Source organism: Volvox carteri (assembly GCF_000143455.1).
Source record: "Volvox carteri f. nagariensis unplaced genomic scaffold VOLCAscaffold_34, whole genome shotgun sequence".
Classification (NCBI taxonomy): domain Eukaryota; kingdom Viridiplantae; phylum Chlorophyta; class Chlorophyceae; order Chlamydomonadales; family Volvocaceae; genus Volvox; species Volvox carteri.
Window position 1 is genome coordinate 1,446,865 of NW_003307577.1, and position 17,103 is coordinate 1,463,967.

At 54.3% G+C, this 17,103-nt stretch overlaps 2 protein-coding genes across 2 annotated transcripts; one reads left to right on the forward strand and one right to left on the reverse strand.

Moving 5' to 3' along the window:
• Nucleotides 1–3,218: 3,218 nt before the first annotated feature.
• Nucleotides 3,219–5,935, forward strand: VOLCADRAFT_93967 (uncharacterized protein; the record flags this gene model as incomplete). Its single annotated transcript, XM_002953125.1, has 3 exons — nt 3,219–3,277; nt 3,455–3,639; nt 4,557–5,935. 3 exons carry the CDS (start codon nt 3,219–3,221, stop codon nt 5,933–5,935), a joined length of 1,623 nt encoding a protein of 540 aa, XP_002953171.1.
• Nucleotides 5,936–7,556: 1,621 nt separating this feature from the next.
• Nucleotides 7,557–13,388, reverse strand: VOLCADRAFT_93968 (uncharacterized protein; the record flags this gene model as incomplete). Its single annotated transcript, XM_002953189.1, has 7 exons — nt 7,557–7,580; nt 8,389–8,439; nt 10,962–11,126; nt 11,159–11,335; nt 11,402–11,648; nt 11,688–12,960; nt 13,349–13,388. The coding sequence occupies 7 exons, from the start codon at nt 13,386–13,388 to the stop codon at nt 7,557–7,559; spliced, it is 1,977 nt and encodes a 658-aa protein (XP_002953235.1).
• Nucleotides 13,389–17,103: the final 3,715 nt, after the last annotated feature.

Here is a 17,103-nt window from a genome sequence, read left to right on the forward strand (position 1 = left end):
CCCTTTGGGAGCATGTGTGTATATATGTATGTATGTATGTATGCACATATGCATGTGCATGGCGTGGGAGCGTTGTGAGTATTGGTGTTTGCATCGTGCTTGCATGGGCACACCCTCTGCCCCCATCTGCATCGGGCATGTCGGTAAATGGAGATAGTGTTTTGCTTCGCCGTGCACCGCCATTGGTGCCGTACCGCCATTGGTGCCGTACTGCCCACCCCCCCGCGGCACCTGTTGCCCTGCATGCATGCATACACTGTGCAAACAACCCCCTCCTTGCTTTGAGCTGATGACATAACAGGGTTTGGTGCCTGATTTGTATGCATGGCTGGCTGGGCCGTATGCGTGGCAGGAGGGTGGTTGTGGATGTTGGTGTGAGACATTGGGTGCTGCGCACACTTGCTTGTCGGCATTGGTGATGCTTTACAGATGTTTTAGTTGGGTTTTGGCGGTTGGTTCAGTTGGTTCAGTTTGTCTTTGACTCCTAGAGTTCTGTGATTGGAAGGGAAGGGGGGACAAACGAAGCGGTACGCCTTCCCCTCCGGGCCCCCCCCCCCCGGGTTCCTCAGGATCCTCCTCGGCGTAACCATCATGTCGGCGTCCGGTCTCACTCTTGTGCGAGTACCTCAACAGTACGGCAACATACGGTACGCCTTGTTCACAGGCAGCACGCGCCATGCGGTTGGTGGGTATGTATGTATGTTGTTACAGGGTGGTTAACTTCGCCAGCGGCCCCCTTTCCCGGGGCAGTCCCTGCTCTCCCCTGCTAGAGGGGCACCCTAATCCGTCACCCCATCCGACTTCAGAATGTATTCGTTGGGTTCGGCAACTCACCACCAGCATCCAACCAAATCTAGCGGATCAACGGCGCATCAACTTAGTTCCTGGTCAGCTCGCAAGTTGATATTATCACGTCCTACACCGTCCATAAGATGGGGGGCCACCTCCCATTTCATCACTCCTCAAACACCCGAGGAGCCGGCAGGCGGATTTGAACCCGGGTCGACTGGGTCGACTGGGAGCAGAAGTCAGGCCTTAACCTCTGCCAGCCGCCTGCCTATGTATGTATGCATGGATGGATGGATGGATGGATGGATACATGTATGGATGTATGTAGCGGAGTTGTGACGGAAAGGATTCACGAGCTGGTTCGAAACGTCCGGGCGCTATGATGCAACAGTAATGGAATGTAATGCGTTGATCGCAGTTCTTGTACGATGATGAAGCGGGCGCTTTGTATAGGCGCGTCCGTGCACCTGGCTCCTGAATTTGCAGCTCTTGTGGTCTTGGTTGCGAATTGTTTACGGATGCCGCCAGGCCCGGTTGAGGCCGGCTGGTGCTGGTGCTGGTGCTGGTGCTGGCATCCGTCCATCACGTCGATCTACCAACCAGTCACAACCGCGGGCCCCACACGAATAATTGCATTATGTGACTTACCTATGAAAGCTTAAGTATTGCCTGAGGGCTGAAGGTTCAGCTGGCGGGCTGGCTTTTCGAGCAGACGACGACTTTGAAAGTCAAATTGGGTGAAGCATGGGGGGCACCGCTGCGGCTGTAATCGTACGTGTGAGTAACTAACGAATGGTTTTGGGCTAAGGATTCATTCCTACAACTGCGCACAGATTACCGTTCCCGCTGAAACCTCAGCTGCAGGGAGTCCGGAGCTCGCTGGGTCCGGAACCAAGTAGCGGGGGTGCTATGATTCAGGGAGATGTAAGACGAGGGTGATGCAAGCTGCTGCGGCGCAAGGCCCACAAGGGAAAGAAGTGCCCGATAGAGATAATAGAATAAATATAAACGAAGGCCGCAGTATCTTTAACCGATGAAGCAGCCCAGTACGCAGGAGGCATTCTAACAACCGCTTGACACAGGGGCCGAGCTCCGGAACCATCGAAGCCCGTACATACTCGCATGCCACTTCACTGGGTTTCCTTGTTCCGCAGTGCAATATCTTTACCAAGCAAGAAACCACGTAGTTGGATGAGCGGTGCTTCCAAACAGGACAGCTTGGCTGCACGGGAAGGACCTCGATTCTCGTGTCACTCTGCCGGGCATACATGCCCGGGTGAATATCATTTTGCTATTAAGATATGATTTGCATGAAAGAATGACTATTTTGCGCAATTTAAGCCTATGCGCTGCTGATGGGAATGGTGCGGTGGCGAAGATGCGCACCAGCAATAAGTATACATGGCCACAAGCCATCAAAACTCAGATGATTATTACAATACATGCTGTTGAGCAGCAGGTGTGTGATTTGCAATTGGCGCAGACTTTAGTTTGGGTTTATGGAGGAGCCATGCCGAGGAGCAGGACCACCCGTCCCTGTTAATCTGGACGCCGAGTGCATGGTAGGATATGCTAGGACTAAGATACCCTGTGCCCAGGTATGGCATCGGCCGTATGGTCCCTGAAGGAGAGCGGACCAACGAGGATCCCGACCTGGAATGCCAGTGCCTGGAACCAGATTCATCGCAAGCCCCCAAGCAGAATGATTTGCGGTGATTATACTGTATATACATATACAGCTCGCAAAAACGGGACTTTGTGGCGATGCGCACTTAAATAAGGGCAGCCGGGTGCGCCAGTTGTTTCCAGTAGTATATTGGCGGCTGATTTAACACCGACCAAATGACACACATAAAACATTTTTAGCTATGTTTTGGATCTCGTGTATCTTCAGAAGGGAGCAAGGAAGCTGGGTAGGAATACCTGACACTCTATCTCCCCGCCTGCATTGCATGACAGCGTGCCGTAGTGAAGATGATGAAAGCAGTTACATTTTTTCGCTATCGATGTTAGTATTTTGGCATGAGCACCGACGGGTTTTGCTTGCAAGTCTCGGCTCATAAAGATTTCGAGCAATCCGGAGAAGGTTCTCATCAAATGGAGACTTGCTTCCTTCCAGTTTTAGGAGCAGCAAAGCTCCGCATCCAAAGTGATTTGCTTATCTGATATATACAACTGATTTACAAAACGTAGGTCCAAAACTGGAAACCTGTAAAACCAGTAACTGCTCAAGATACGACATTTGGCGCTACTGAGGCAGGCGGCGAAGCTCGGTTGCGGGTTCGCTTCTGGTATTTATTGTAGTTGAAACGTCCATACCAAAGCAGAGCAATTTCCCTTGTTTCGCTCTTCCAGTTTTACAAACTACCCTTAATTTCAGCTTTAACATCATCATCTCTCGGTTTGATTCTCAAGGCATTGACATCAACATGAACGGATTCTCCTACGTCACCTCAGCCCTTGCTGGCGCCTTTCACGGGCTTCGCGGGTAGGTTGGACAGACGCTTAGCAATGCGATGAAGCATGTCGTCCTTTCCCAAGCATGCTGCGTATATCCCGTCTTCAAAGCTTGTCATTTTGGTTTTGTTAGGACGAAGGTTTTCCTGTTTAACTTCGGGTTCACGACGAATCTAGTTCCCGCTCCATTATTTGGCCCTGGCCGTAGAGTCAGCAACAAAACCGAGGATGTGGCCACCATTGGCACCCCGGCGCCACACAACACGCACCCGTTGTGGACACCTCCGTCGGTCATGAACACGAAACCTTCGGCTACACAGCAACAGCAGCAGAAGCAGCGATCCGCTTTTACTCCTGGACTCTACAGTGCTGCTGCTGCTGGAACCTCGGGTGGTGAGTTTCCAGGATGATGGGGCACCGGCGTGTCAGGAACCACCAGCTCTAACACATGCTTACATTTTATATTGGGCTCTATCAAAGCATGTATTATTTTTGGCGGTTTTTAGTATTTTGCCGGTGTTTATGATTGGGGAGTTTTTTAGGTTGAAGAATCGCGCTGGGGAGCACGGAAAGGACCTGACAGAAGGAAGTTGTGACGTACGCACCGCGCATATGATGTACGTTTTGGAGATTTTACGGATTTTGACTGGCTGCTGCTGCTGCTGCATTTCAGACTGTTCCCGCGGTGGGCTCTCTTCCAGCTTTAGGACCTTACCTACCTGGTACAGCCGCTGCCGTTCATTACGCACACAGCAACCGTGGGCTAGGCAGCCAAGATGGCCAGGAACTTCAATGACATTATTTTGCGTCCCGCCGAGGCCGGATATATATATGTGCACGTCTTGAGCCATACGGCCGTTTTGAGCCTACATGAATTGTCACACGTGCGGCCTTGCTATTTTGATGCTGAGATGTCCGGCCCTCCTCGCTGCCGCTTCCCTTTCAGTTGCACCCCTCGCTTCCCCCTCGCTGAGCTCTTAGGCGTGCGTCACAGGGTTGAACGGGCAGCAGTGAAAGCACCTAGCACTAGCACCTCATATCTCCCCTTTCGCAAAGCAAGCGTTCTCACCACCCGCAGATCCAGCTGTGTAGCGTGCGTACTTCTATTCTGCTGGAACTGCAGCAGCACCTAACGCGCACAGCAGGAAACCTCTTTTTTCAAACCCCATCCTGCCCCGTCATTGATCTCTGATGCCGTACCCACCGCAAAATGTATGTAACCTAATGCACACTCGAACCCCTATAGCACTCGCCACGTGGAGCATGCGCTTGATGCCCCCCACCCACTATACTCCCACGGACATATGCAGGGGCTGCACCGCGGACGCCCCGGACCCCCAGTGTGGAGCGATGCGGCACGCCGGCGGCGTGTGGAGCTGCTTGGCCGCGGAGCCAGCAGCCACGGCCGTCGGCGGCGGCGGCAAGCGCCTCCAAGACCGCGCCGCCCGCCACAACCCCCCTTCCCGAGCGGAAGCGGCCGCGGCCGCACCCGCGGGACCCCATCGAGGCCGCTGAACAGCCCCCCCGCGCTTTGCAGCGGCGCCGTGTCACACAGCAGCCGCAGCAGCCTTCGGCAGCGTCGATGCAAGGTCGCAACTGTGCGGGTGAGGAGGCTCCTTGCCTGCTGCTTCCACGTCTGCGACACCAGCTGTTTCTGAGCAAGGCCAGGCTTCACCGGGAGGTCAACCGCCGACAGAGCGCAGCGGCCCAAGCGGAATCCTTCGGGAAGCAGCTGTCTGAGGCCAAGCAGGTGATTTCCGAGGTGAGGTCGCAGTATGAGGAGCTTTTGAAGGCGGAGCGGGAGAAGTGGGAGCTTGAGCGCCAGCACGTGCAACAGCAGAAACAGGAGTGTGAGCAGCAGCGGCAGGAGGCTCTGCAAGAGCTCCAGCGCGCTCAGGAGAAAGCGAAAGTTCTGGAACGTGATCACGCCGAAGCGACCAGTAAAGTTCAGCAGACGCAGGCCACCAATATGAAGCTCAGTCGTCAACTGGCCCAGCTGATGACGGACTATCAGAACCTCAAGGAGAGGCACGCGGAGTACGAAGATCCACCATTCGAGGAGAAGACGTTTAAGACCGGTCCGGACAGCCCTCCAATATTCTTTACTTGTCCAGCCCAAGGACAGGCTCCGAAGGTCGATCCGTCCGCCAAGTTTACCTTTGGCACCAGGGCCCCTGAAAAACCGGCGAGCACCTTTACCGGCACATTCCATTGCCGTCCGGACCCCGAATTTGACCGGGCCTTTAACAGTGGCTTTTTCCGTGAGTACGCAGCCGCGTTCATGTCGCAGCAGCCCGGCGCGTCCTGGACGCAGCAGCCCATTCCGACATCGAGTATGCCGGTCCTCAACGAAGCGACGTCTGTTGAGACGTTACTGCGGTTCCTGCGCGAGGCGGGGGCTGAGGGGCTCGTAAAGCCGGGCATGGACCGAGCCAAGCTTCTTGAGCTGGCGCTGGCCAAGACGAATTCCTGGGAGATTCGTCGTGTCCTTGCATGCCAGAAGATGGGCGACAAGCTCAACGGCGCCCTGGAGGTGTTCCACAACCTCTGTGGGGAGGACCTGAGCAGGATGTACAGGAAGATGGCTCTGCAGCTGCACCCTGACAAGAACGGGGACGATAAAGAGCTTGCTACCAAGGCGTTTCAGTATTTGGGAGAGGCCGCCGCTTTTCTGGGTTGCAAGAAGTAGCGGGGTCGTTGTCGGTGAGCGTGCCAGCCAGCGCTGGCGGTAGTGGAAAGGACCCCACGCTGTGTGCAGGGAGGAGGTGGGATGGGCTGGAAGGGGAGGGGAGTGAAGGGAAAGACGAACCACGAACGAGTGAAGCTGCTGCCAAGGAGCAGAGCTGACCAGTAGGCATCCTTGAAGGCGGCGACCTCGGGAGGGCAGGGGGGAGAAAAGGGGAGGGATGAAGGGGAAGCGGAGGAGAGGGGAGAGTGATGAGTGACAGACAAGGGGGTTTTGTTAGCGAACGGGAAAGGTGGGTACAGGAGGTCGGGTTTGGGCTTGCCTGCATTTCAGGCATGCAGATAGGATTTCGTGGTGAAGCGGTTGGGATTTGCGGGTTTCGCTTGAATACCCCGCGCCTGTAAGGTGTCGGACCCTACATGCGCTGAAAGCTGCTGGGACATTAGGTTTGAAGCGTTACGTAGGAGGTTAAGAGTGATGTGTGGGCCGTTGGTGACAAGCTAGCTAGTCATGCGTCCAAGCGCCATGCGTACTGGAAATGGCACCCGGGCACTCTTGCGAACTAACGCCTGACGGCGCCTTATTAGTGGCGTGGAGTGAACCTCTGCAAGTGCACCTATGTATGTATGTATGTATGATGTGTGGGACAGGGGGGCATATCTTCACCCGTGGCCGCGACCTGGCGAAACCCTGCCTTCCCTGGTATTTCGGGGCACCCTCACCTAGTCACCCTAGTCAACTTCTCAGTCTCGATTCCGGGATCTCCCGGGGGCAATGGTCGTGCATTACCAGAAGTGCCTAACCTAGTATGTATATACGTGTGCATGCACACTTGTGCTGCATGTCGGGAAGTCACGTGCTGCGCTTCGGTCCTCTGGGTGACTGCATACCACCCAAGCAGACATGGGTGGGTGGATGGGGGTTGCACAGCATCACCAGGCGCTTGTGCAGGAGGTTGCTTGCTTGTCGGGGGATGCAGCGGGCTCACCCAGCTCGTCGTGTGTGGACTCAATTATTACCAGATATGCACCGCAGGTGGTCAGTATGGGAGGGGCCATGTACGGCACGCCGCAGCGTAGGTTGGGCATGTTGGGGAGTGGATTACTGCGGATACTGCTGATTGTTGGAACAAGTTGCAACAACGGCTTATCTTGGGTTGGAAAGGAAACCACGTGGAAACACACGTGCGACTGCGACCGACTAAACAACCGACCCTTCGTCCTATCTTTCAGGGGTTACAACTAGCGAGTAGACGAGATAGGTCATGCAAGAAAACAAGGCTAGCGGGGTCGGGCTCAAGTTGTAGATATGTAGACTCGTGGCCGGGGCCCGGAAATTGCTTTTGATGTTTTCGACCGGATGGCCCAATGCCGGACCTGCTACTCTCATGTTGCCTTCGCCAACAACAGCGTTGTTGTTCTTGCGCAACGTTTTTGGTTGGTGGTTGTGACGCACGGTTTGCTGATTGGCCTCGAGATTGCCCTTGCTTGTAGGGATGTGGTCCGGGAGGTATTGAGGGTTTTCAAATTGAGTTCACCTCATCACAGTTATTGAGGCAAACAGGGGAAGCTTTCGCAAACCGGCAGGAACACGTTACTGCGTAAAGAGGCGCTTTGATGCGTTTTTAGATGTTCGTGTTCTGTTGGTTCTGTTGGTGGGCCACACGTATCGATGGAGCATGGATGGGGGGGAAGCATGTGTTGAGCTGGTGGCCTGGCCACGCATGTGGGTGTGTGGGTGTGTGTGCTTTGTCAAGCTCGGCGACCCGGACAGTTTGCATGAGTGGGCGTGCATGGGAAGGATTAACGTCCCTTAGCTCCCCGGTTGCTTCGTAGTACTCGCTCTGCTCGTATTGTTAAGACTGCCTGTTTACGCTGTTAAATCAATGAAGTGTGTCGATCGAGCAACGGCATCTACGGAGGGACTATGTCACAAGTTCCGGTGCTTAGTGTTATTGTGTTATTCAGAATGTGGGGCTCGTTTACAACAAAGGCGCATGTAGGTGCACGAACGGATGAGGATGTAACGCGCAAACTGGTCGTGCTTACGGGCGGCACCTTCGTTGATGGTAAAGTCGTGTCTCGGGGGGGTTCGACAGTAATAGCGGCCTATTTTTCGTTTCAGTGAGCAAAAGTGCTAAGTGCTAAGAACAGTGCAGAACTGGATGGGGCCGGTCACATTGAAGTGCGCGCGTCTCAAGTGACTGGTGCATGCCGAAGCAGCAATGTCCCAGCGTTTGCATCAAGTGCTCATGCAGCTCCTGTTGAGCTGTTGGGAGTTAGAGGTTAACCGGCCCGACGGCCGTGAACGCTCCGCTCCGCACGTACCTGCAGGCTTCATCACCGAGGAGTTGATGAAGATGATTTTTGCAAGTTTTTCGCGTAATACCCTGCTTACGCAGGCACGTGGATTAAGTACGACGACGACCTCGTGTTTCAAGGGCGCGACATGCGCACCATTATGACTGAGGCACTGCCTCTGGCATTGGCCAGGCTCCTCTGGACATCCTGTTGGGAGGTCAGGCACGTTGCGCTAAGGCGCTTCACGCTTAAACGGGCGGGAGAGGACGATAATGGCCTCCCGTGTACCGCATCAATACCCATCTACCGTCCTTTGGGGGCCCCCTTCACGCTTTAACGGACAAACCCCCACGTGCATACGGAACTTGTAACACAGCAGCAGCAGTAGCACCACCAGCAGCAGCATCTTTTGCGCAAATTCATCAATCATCGGGAGGTCGCGGGAGGTCACGCACGGTGTATATGTTTTGTCGCCTGGTAGCCTCATCCCTGCCTTCATACATCAACCTTTCACATCCAAGCGGCGCATTTCTTGAGTTTTAATAAGACGGGAATCGATAACGCCTCAGGCGACCTATGGCCTGAATCCACATGTGCAACATGGCGATGGCGACGCTGGACCACCCGCGTCCCGTATCACGGAGCAGCACACCCAGAAGTAAATTACAAGCGCATCGACAAGAATTCAAGTTGGTGATCGCCTTTGGCAAGCGGCCCCTTTTAACAAAGCAGGTCGATGGAACGCGTAACGCAAACGCCGTCGCGACCTTCGTCTAGAAATATACACACGACCTTTAGGACCGTAAGGACAGAAGAAACGTTAAGCGTAAATAGCGCGCACAAACACGATCTGACACGATCGCATCATTGGGAACTGCGGATTTAATGTGAACCCACGTCGGATGGATACATTTGCGGCTTTAGGAATGGAATGCTAAGAGCCAATGTATCTACCAGCTGTCTTTCAACCCATGGACAATACCTGGTCGAGGTTAAGATTTTCGAGGGGGCGCAGCGATCACCTTCGACGCACGGACATTCGCACACTAACTCGCAAATCCCCAACCAAACCGTCGGATACACTTCCTGACCAGGATGTGTCCACACACAAAAACGTGACTTAGATTTCGGAATATACGAATACATTAAAAGCAACTATGTACTATGCTACAGACACCTGTCACTGTAAAAACACCGAATTGGACACGGGCGGGCGCGCCAGGCACATCGGGTATGCCTGGCATGTGCGTCGGTTGGTGTTGGTGGCTAATTCAATTCGTACACAGCCAGCAGAACGGCAATGCCACGTTCCTTACAGGATCCGCCGAAGAAAGCCAAAACGCATGAAGGAGGGCGCGAGAGTAAGATCCAAGATCCAGGATGCAAGATGCAGGTCTTTCTTCTTCCTGGAGCTATCATTATTATCGGCGCGCGATGACTCCACATATTCAGGGCCATTTTCAAGGCAACCAAAAAACAGCGCACACAACCCAAACATGTACGCCAAGCACCGAGCTAGCGCGCCCCGCCCAGTTGGCCCTTGTCAGATATGCACATGCTACAACCCAACCCAAAGAAGAAAGGAAAGGGACGAAAGAAAAGGTTGAATCAGGGCCGACCTCCTGCCTCCCCAAACCCAACAAACACAAACACACACAGGTACCACAACAACAAGTGAAAGCGATTGGGTATCGATCAATTTGGCCACCGTTTGCACGCCGTTACATACTGCACACACGCACGTAGATATAAACAAGCATATCCCAGCGATCCAACGACCCCAACACACTTTCTGCGGGAGCCATCCACCACCTAAAATATTAGGGGCCGGCCGCTTGCCATACTCTGCCATATAGCCGGAGTCCCCGATGGAAGTTCCGATGTCGCCTTAGGGCCGTCCTAACCAAACAAACAAAGCAATGCGTTTCGACGTGATTTTCGATGCTCGTTTCGAGCGCACAGAGAAGTGCATGGGTCTACTCGCTACGATCTTCCCTTCCCTACTACCTCGCCCAGGTGCATCCTGCTGCAGCCCTCAATGCATTAGTAAACGATCTAAACGCATAAGCGACGATTAGGAAGAGGAGAGAGGGAGACAAACCATAAGCAAGCATCTGCGGATTTCGATTACTGTACAAGAGAAGAGCGCTACAATGCATCAGCAACAGCAAATGTCCTATTGACGACGCATTTAACCAAGCTCATCTCCGAGGTTTGGACGCGACGCAGCGGGGTTTTCTCTTCACAACAGACGTATCACAGATAGCGCTCTGGCGGCTTTTACAGAGCACGTCAATTAAGTACGGCGATTATCATATCCTACATAAAACGCGTACATACTCACACGCACACATATATATACATACTCACATACACACAGGCATGTGCACATAGAAATCGTTGCCTGATTCGTAGCAAATAGGTCTGAGTCTTTACGGTTTGGGCTCTAATATGCTGGCCGGCGCTGGTGGCGTGGCTCGGCGCCAAAAGGTGCACCTAGGTCCCCTTAAACCCGTCCTTTGTCAAGAGAAACGGTTCATCTGCCAGCATGTCAATCAATAAAATCTCAAACCTGCGGCTGCGCTCCAAGCTCAAAAGTTGCAGTGCAACGATCCCAATCCAAGCTCTCTGGCCGCGCCCACGTGGCCACAGCCCCCATACCTACTACCTACGTATCACTCCCAGTGACGCCTTGCCAAAGTCGGCCCCATCACCTCCTCCCCCCTCACCTTGCCCAGGATCACCCCAGGCAGCCACACAGCAGCCGGCCCACGAGACCCTTGCCACAACCCCGCCCATTGGACTCCATGATCCCTGTAGGAGCAGCTGTCCCTCCCGTATACCGATTTGGCCGAGTTGGTACAGTTTGCCCATCGTCGCTTACGCCGTACGACCTAGCGGCACCCGGAAGGCCCTGAGCCCTCACCGCTGAAGCTGTGACCTCAAGCAAAGGATTATCCAGCGACTGTACGAAACCCATATTGCCGTACACCCCCAGCGTTCCTCCGAAGCCCCAGATGCTGCTGACCGCGCCGGACCGAGAGCCGCTGTGACCGCCGGTGGGGGGGGGGCCCGCGGTGTCGCGGCCGCCTCGTAGCTGAGGCTGCGGTACAGGCCCGGGAGCCTGGAGTGAGGGGAATGACGGGAGTGCGGGGAAGCTGCAACGCACAGGACACAGTGCTTGTACGAGCCTCTGGGCGGCGGCGGCGGCGGCCTCCTGGTTTGACCCCGGAGGGCCGGTCTCTGGCTGGGGGTGATAACCCAGATGTACGGCACGATGCCGTTGCGGCAGTGGTAGCGGGTGCAGAGGCGGCGACGTCGCGCCGTCGGTGCCGAGCGTGCACTCCGTACAGATGGGGCTGCCGCCATGGAGGCCGCCGCTGACGCCGCCGGTGTTTACAAAGCCGCCGCTATATCTTGCAGCAGCGGCGGCAGTAGCGACTGCGTGGACGCACCTGGCGTGGTCGGTGATGCCGCCGCCATTTAGGACGCCGCTGTGTGGCATGAAGGCGATGGGCTGAAAATTGTACGGAAACATCTCACCGACGGCAAGACCGTCCGACAGGCCGGAAGGGATGACAGGATCCTGGGCACCCAGCAGGCCCTCACATACTGGTGGGAATGGGACCAAACCCGACAGCAAGGTTGAAGAGCAGCCTAAGCCAGGTCTTGCTGGCAACACGGTCCACAGTCCGTTTGCCTGTGCCCAGGCAGCGACGCCTTCGCCTTCGCCTTCGTCATCGCCGCCAATGCAATGGTAACCTTTTTGGCAGTCGCGGCGGCGCGCCTGGCTAGCGGCCGAACGCTGCCGCCAAACAAGGCACTGCCGCTGCCGTCGGCCGCCCACGCCGCTGCCACCGGCGAAAGCAGTCCTTTCACCGAGGGTGCTGTTGCAATCATCGAAGCCGCTTTCCGAGCCGCGGCCGCCGCCACTGCAACGTGATGCCCTCAACAGCCGCTCCATCACACGGACATCAAGGGTTTCCATAAGACCCGTCGTGGCCTGGGCGACAGAGGTGGCGGTGGTGGTAATGGCCGTGGGAAATGGCAGTGCCGGTGCCGCGCTATGATGCACGCAGCAAGGCGCCAGCGTCGAGGTCGTATCAAGGCTGTCGAGCGTTTCGGCGGCTGCGGCAGCGGAGGTGTCGCCCTTCTGCGGTCCTGGAAGCTTGCCCGGGCAGCTACCCCTGCCTAAACGTAGGCCCAGGACGAAGTTCCAATCAAAATCCAAGTCCATGCAGATTCGGCCCGGCCATTTCTTCAACAGCCCCCAAGGGGGCCTCCTCCTCCTCAGCGGCAGCGGCGGCGCCATCACCGGGCACGTGGGGGCCGCTCCTGGCAGCGACAGCGACCTCACGGCCACCGCCGCCGCCGCGGCCATAGCTACCGCCGCCGTCGGCGACGCCGTCGGGTGTGGCATCGTAAATACACCCGGTGCTGCCTGCTTGGAGTCCGGCTCGTTACCAGGAGTCAAACCGTTGAGTGCAGGCGCCGCTGCCGCCGCCGCCACCGTGCCACGTTCGCAGCCTAGCTGCAGGCCAAAATTTCCATCATTCCCTTCTCCATGGCCTCCAGCCCGGCCTCCTCGTTCGCCATTGCCGTCAGCACTGCCATCTCGTCCAGCTCTACTGTTTGGGTCAAAGCGTGTGGAGGACACGGAGCGCACAGACTGGCTGGCGGCCGGTGATGAAACAGCCGCAACCGCCATGGCATCCGCCGCCGCTACTGCTGTTTTCACGGCAGTAGCAGTCGTAGAAGGAGCGACTGGGCCGGCTTGTGTCGCTGCCGTACACGTCAGCGGTCGCTGGCTCCCCGCCGCTAATGAAGCCGTACCTAATGCAGGCGGTTCAGGGCCCGAGGCAGTCTCCAAATCCAGGGCCGCTGAACCTGCCCTGGCTTCTGGAACAGCGACTGCCGTGCTCCGCACTCGAACAATGCCACGTGCAGTTGAGGTCGAGCCCGCTGGGGCGTCTTCCACGGAATCTGGTTCTTTGTGGCGGTTGTCTGCTGCGCCTCGTTGAGACGACGTGCTCTGATGGCCCTTATTGCGAGTTGGAACCAGCTCGCGGCTATGCGCCCGAGCTGCGTTAATGGTTGCCTCAGGGATCCTCCTCACGGTTCTGGCAGCCTGGGTCGTGTTGCCATGCGCTATGCATTGTTTCAATTCCCCTGATAACTCTTCTTCTTTTGATGCCCACATGGCCTTTTGGTCCTTGCTACGGCGTTCGCTCGAGATTACGGAGCGGCAACGACGAGTACATGGCAGGCTGCTGCAGAAGCTAACGGTGTAACTGTTGAAGCTTATTCCCAATTTGAACTGAAAAGGAACCCGCAGGATGGCAATTCGCTGCCTTGACGAACCGTGGGGGCCTCGATGGCAGCCGGCTTCCGAACGCCCGAACGCCCTTTGCTGCGGCTGCTGGAGAGTATACTTGTAAAGCCGCTATGGCTTTATTGACTGAGAAATCTGCAGTGGCGATTCAGTATTGCCCTTCAGCTCCGTTGTTTGGCCTTGGTGCGTGGAAGTACACTGATCCCGGATCCACTGATCCACAGGAGCCCGGATCACAATATTGCAAAAAACATTCCATTTCTTACGCTGTTTCGGATGTCCAAAAAAGTAGGCAATTCGTATAGGGTTGAAAACTAGAGAGGGCTACGGTTTATGCCCCTTCGCAGTATAGCGTTCAAGAGGAAGGGACAGCTACTATGCCAACATAGAGCTTAAGTTATAATTAGGTCTCTGGGAATATCTGATTTTCAAGATAAATTGCGCAGGCAGGACGAGACAGGACCCCTGGCGCATAGCCCCCGCCTGTAAGAGCAGAATAAGAGAACAATATATAATTCTTCTATTGACGTGGGCGGAGGTGCTACGTTCGCTAGGCCCGGGTTACATGTACTGTCTGGATCTGTAATGGCGATGTGGTAAGCAAAAACTCGGAATTGCGAGGCCGCACGTTGCAGGGCGCACAGCAATAGCCGCAATGCACTATTATTATCAGGCAAACCTGAAACGCATCATTAAAGCAATTCGTGAAGATTGTGCTTTGCAGTCAATTTACATGGTATGCATAGACCATTGCCCCCGGCCTTTGAAGGTGACCCCCTGAACTTGTAACTTGTATACGGTGGTGGTGATTTGGGTTCGATATAAGCTGTAAGTGGCTGAACCGGAGCTACTAAGGTTTTGGCTAGTAGTAATTACTGCATATGATTTCATGATTTCACACAAATGAGCCTTTTTTGGTGATGGGTGCTGTTGCCCTCCTTTCCTTGGTGCAATATACATAACAGGAAAGTGAGCGAGCTTATGCATTATTTTGTGTTTAACGGCTGCGGTTATTGCGGTTATGCGTTTCTCCGTCGCCCTGTATTCGAGCACACCGGGGTCCGAACTGCAATCGCTTGGACTTTAGCGAATATTTTAAATTTCAACCCAGACATATCGCTAGAGACACCACTCAGCTGATAAGACGTCCCTAATTAATAGTGCTTCAAGCTTCAACAATGCAGGTATGGCCCAGTATGCAACGATTCATACTACGTTAATTCAATAAGATTGTTTGTGCCTTATCTTTGCTGCGCAAAACGGGCAAACTTTCATTTTCATCCGGATAGAAGTCGCTGAGGGTGACCTTCGCTTCGGGAAATGGTTCTTGCAAGGATTCCTGCTCATCCTTGGGACAATAGAGCAAAAATATGCTTATTACTTGGTAGAGCTAAATTTTTGCTTCAAGGACTCGGTTCTGTAAGCTTTCCGTATGGCGCTGCGCGGCTCGTGCGGCCAGTTCTTGTGCAGGCGGGGTAGGAATGCGTAACGTGCGGGAGATTTCTTTTGTAGAAGCGGACATCAACTCTCCCGAATTCCGGTCACATGTGCGCCCATTGGCGGATATCCGTTGTGCGGGAAGACACATGTTTGCCGGCCAGTACGGCCAGTACAACATGTAACATCTTGTTGAAATGGATCAGGGAGCGTAGCATGGTGGAACACGACTTATTTTTGAACGTTCGAGGGTGGGTCGTGTTGCGATGATTGAGTTTGGACCATAAAGCCCGTAACCAAGAAGTACGGGCAAAACCTTCGATGACCCCGTTTTTTCACGATACGCGACAGTGAACTCGCTTGCACACTTATCGACAACTTATCTTTGTGCCGGTTGACCTGGGCGACAGTTTTGCGTTTTGCAAAGGAAGAACCGACCACGAAGGAGTACAAACAGTTCGCGGCAAGCCACGCTAAGCCACGTCAGTCAACGGTTAGGGAAAACATATTAGGCTGGCCTGAGAATGGTCGATTCATAGGCAACGATTAATAGCACGTTCAAAGAAGGCATTCAAGCTTTGCGCAGCCAAATGCTTGGACACGGCTTTGTGCGTGTGTGTGGTTCCAGACGCACGAAGTGTATTCCAGACTCACGAAGTGGACTCCAGACTCACGAAGAGTAGAGCCAGCGGTCCAGCTGGCCGTGCACTGCACTAGCGAGTAATATACAAATTAGACAATCACCCAGATGAGACAACTGAAGGCAATTAGACAGTCAAACCGCGAGCAAAAGGGACCCCCAATTATTATTGAAATAGGCCTGAGCCTGGAAAGTCCTCCAATTAAGAGAATAAAAAAAAATGGTGATAACTAATCGTCCATCGGTGACCGCTCCCGTGAGCATAACAATTTGCCTGATTCGCAAGAAGGGGTAATGTGCGCCAACAGAATCCCAACCTTTCCGTGGAAATCCCAGAGCTGCGAAACCCTGAAGGCGGCCCCAAAAGTCAACAACTCGACAAATGGCTCCTTCCGTAAGGGAAGGGCCAGGTAACAGTGCCGGGTTGGTTTTCATGTTTGGATCCATATATCGTCTCCCATGCTCCATGGCTGACACCGCAGCAAGAGCCACAACATCCCAAACACATTGTTGCACTGTTTGTGATTGGTTTTGGCCCCTCGTTTTGGCAAACTCAGGAACGCAAGTGAATCCAAACCCAAACCTTGCGCGCAAAGCTCAGATCTTTCTACGTCCAAAGGCCAGTCACAGTGCCGAGGCAGATTCGCCCAGTGATAACTGTAAGCTTTCTAGCGAAACGTATAGAAAACAAGATTCTGTGTGAATTCGGGTGATGTGTGGACTTGCGTAAATTATCATCTGTCGCAGCAAGCGACAGTGCTGGGGTTACTTAGTGTTTTGTAGGGCTACATACGGCTCGGGTGCTGTCCTGGAAGGGTTGGTCTATTGGTCTGTCTCGGTCGCCGTTTGTTGTTTAGGAAAGGTCTTTAGGCCAACATGGGCGTGTCTATGTCAACACTTAACCGCATTACTTACGATTTAATCGCTGATTTTGGGGCCCGTTTAACTGCTTTTGCGGCACAGGATAACCTGCCAAAACTTTGGGACACGTGCCTCAAAATCATCCTTCCTTATGTGTCAACGACGCAAACAAGATCGTTTGCCGTTTACCGATGTATAATGAAGAGGTCTGAGGGCTCACGTCTGAGCCTCACCTTTTCTGTATGAGCGTACTAACTGAGGTTTTGTGTCCAGTGAAGTTAGTACGGCCTGGCCGAGTTCTTTTTGAATAAGGCCCACAATGTTGTGCGGGAGGCGTTCCTTGGGGCGCAGCACTCGACCCATTCGGGGTCCGCTGTAACAAATCGCATTCTGTTGGCCAGGCCAAGTCCATCCCCTTAAGTTTCCCTTTAGGGGATGAACTGAAGGTGATGGGGAACAAGAGTTTGTGTCTTCTGTCCCCTTCGGGCTCCCTAAAGGGTTTGGCAACCCCTTTGTTACCAGGGGTAATGTACGGCCGCACCCGGCCCTAACCTGCCATTATGGCTATCTTTCATTCCTTGCAGGTGCGTTCTCTGTAACG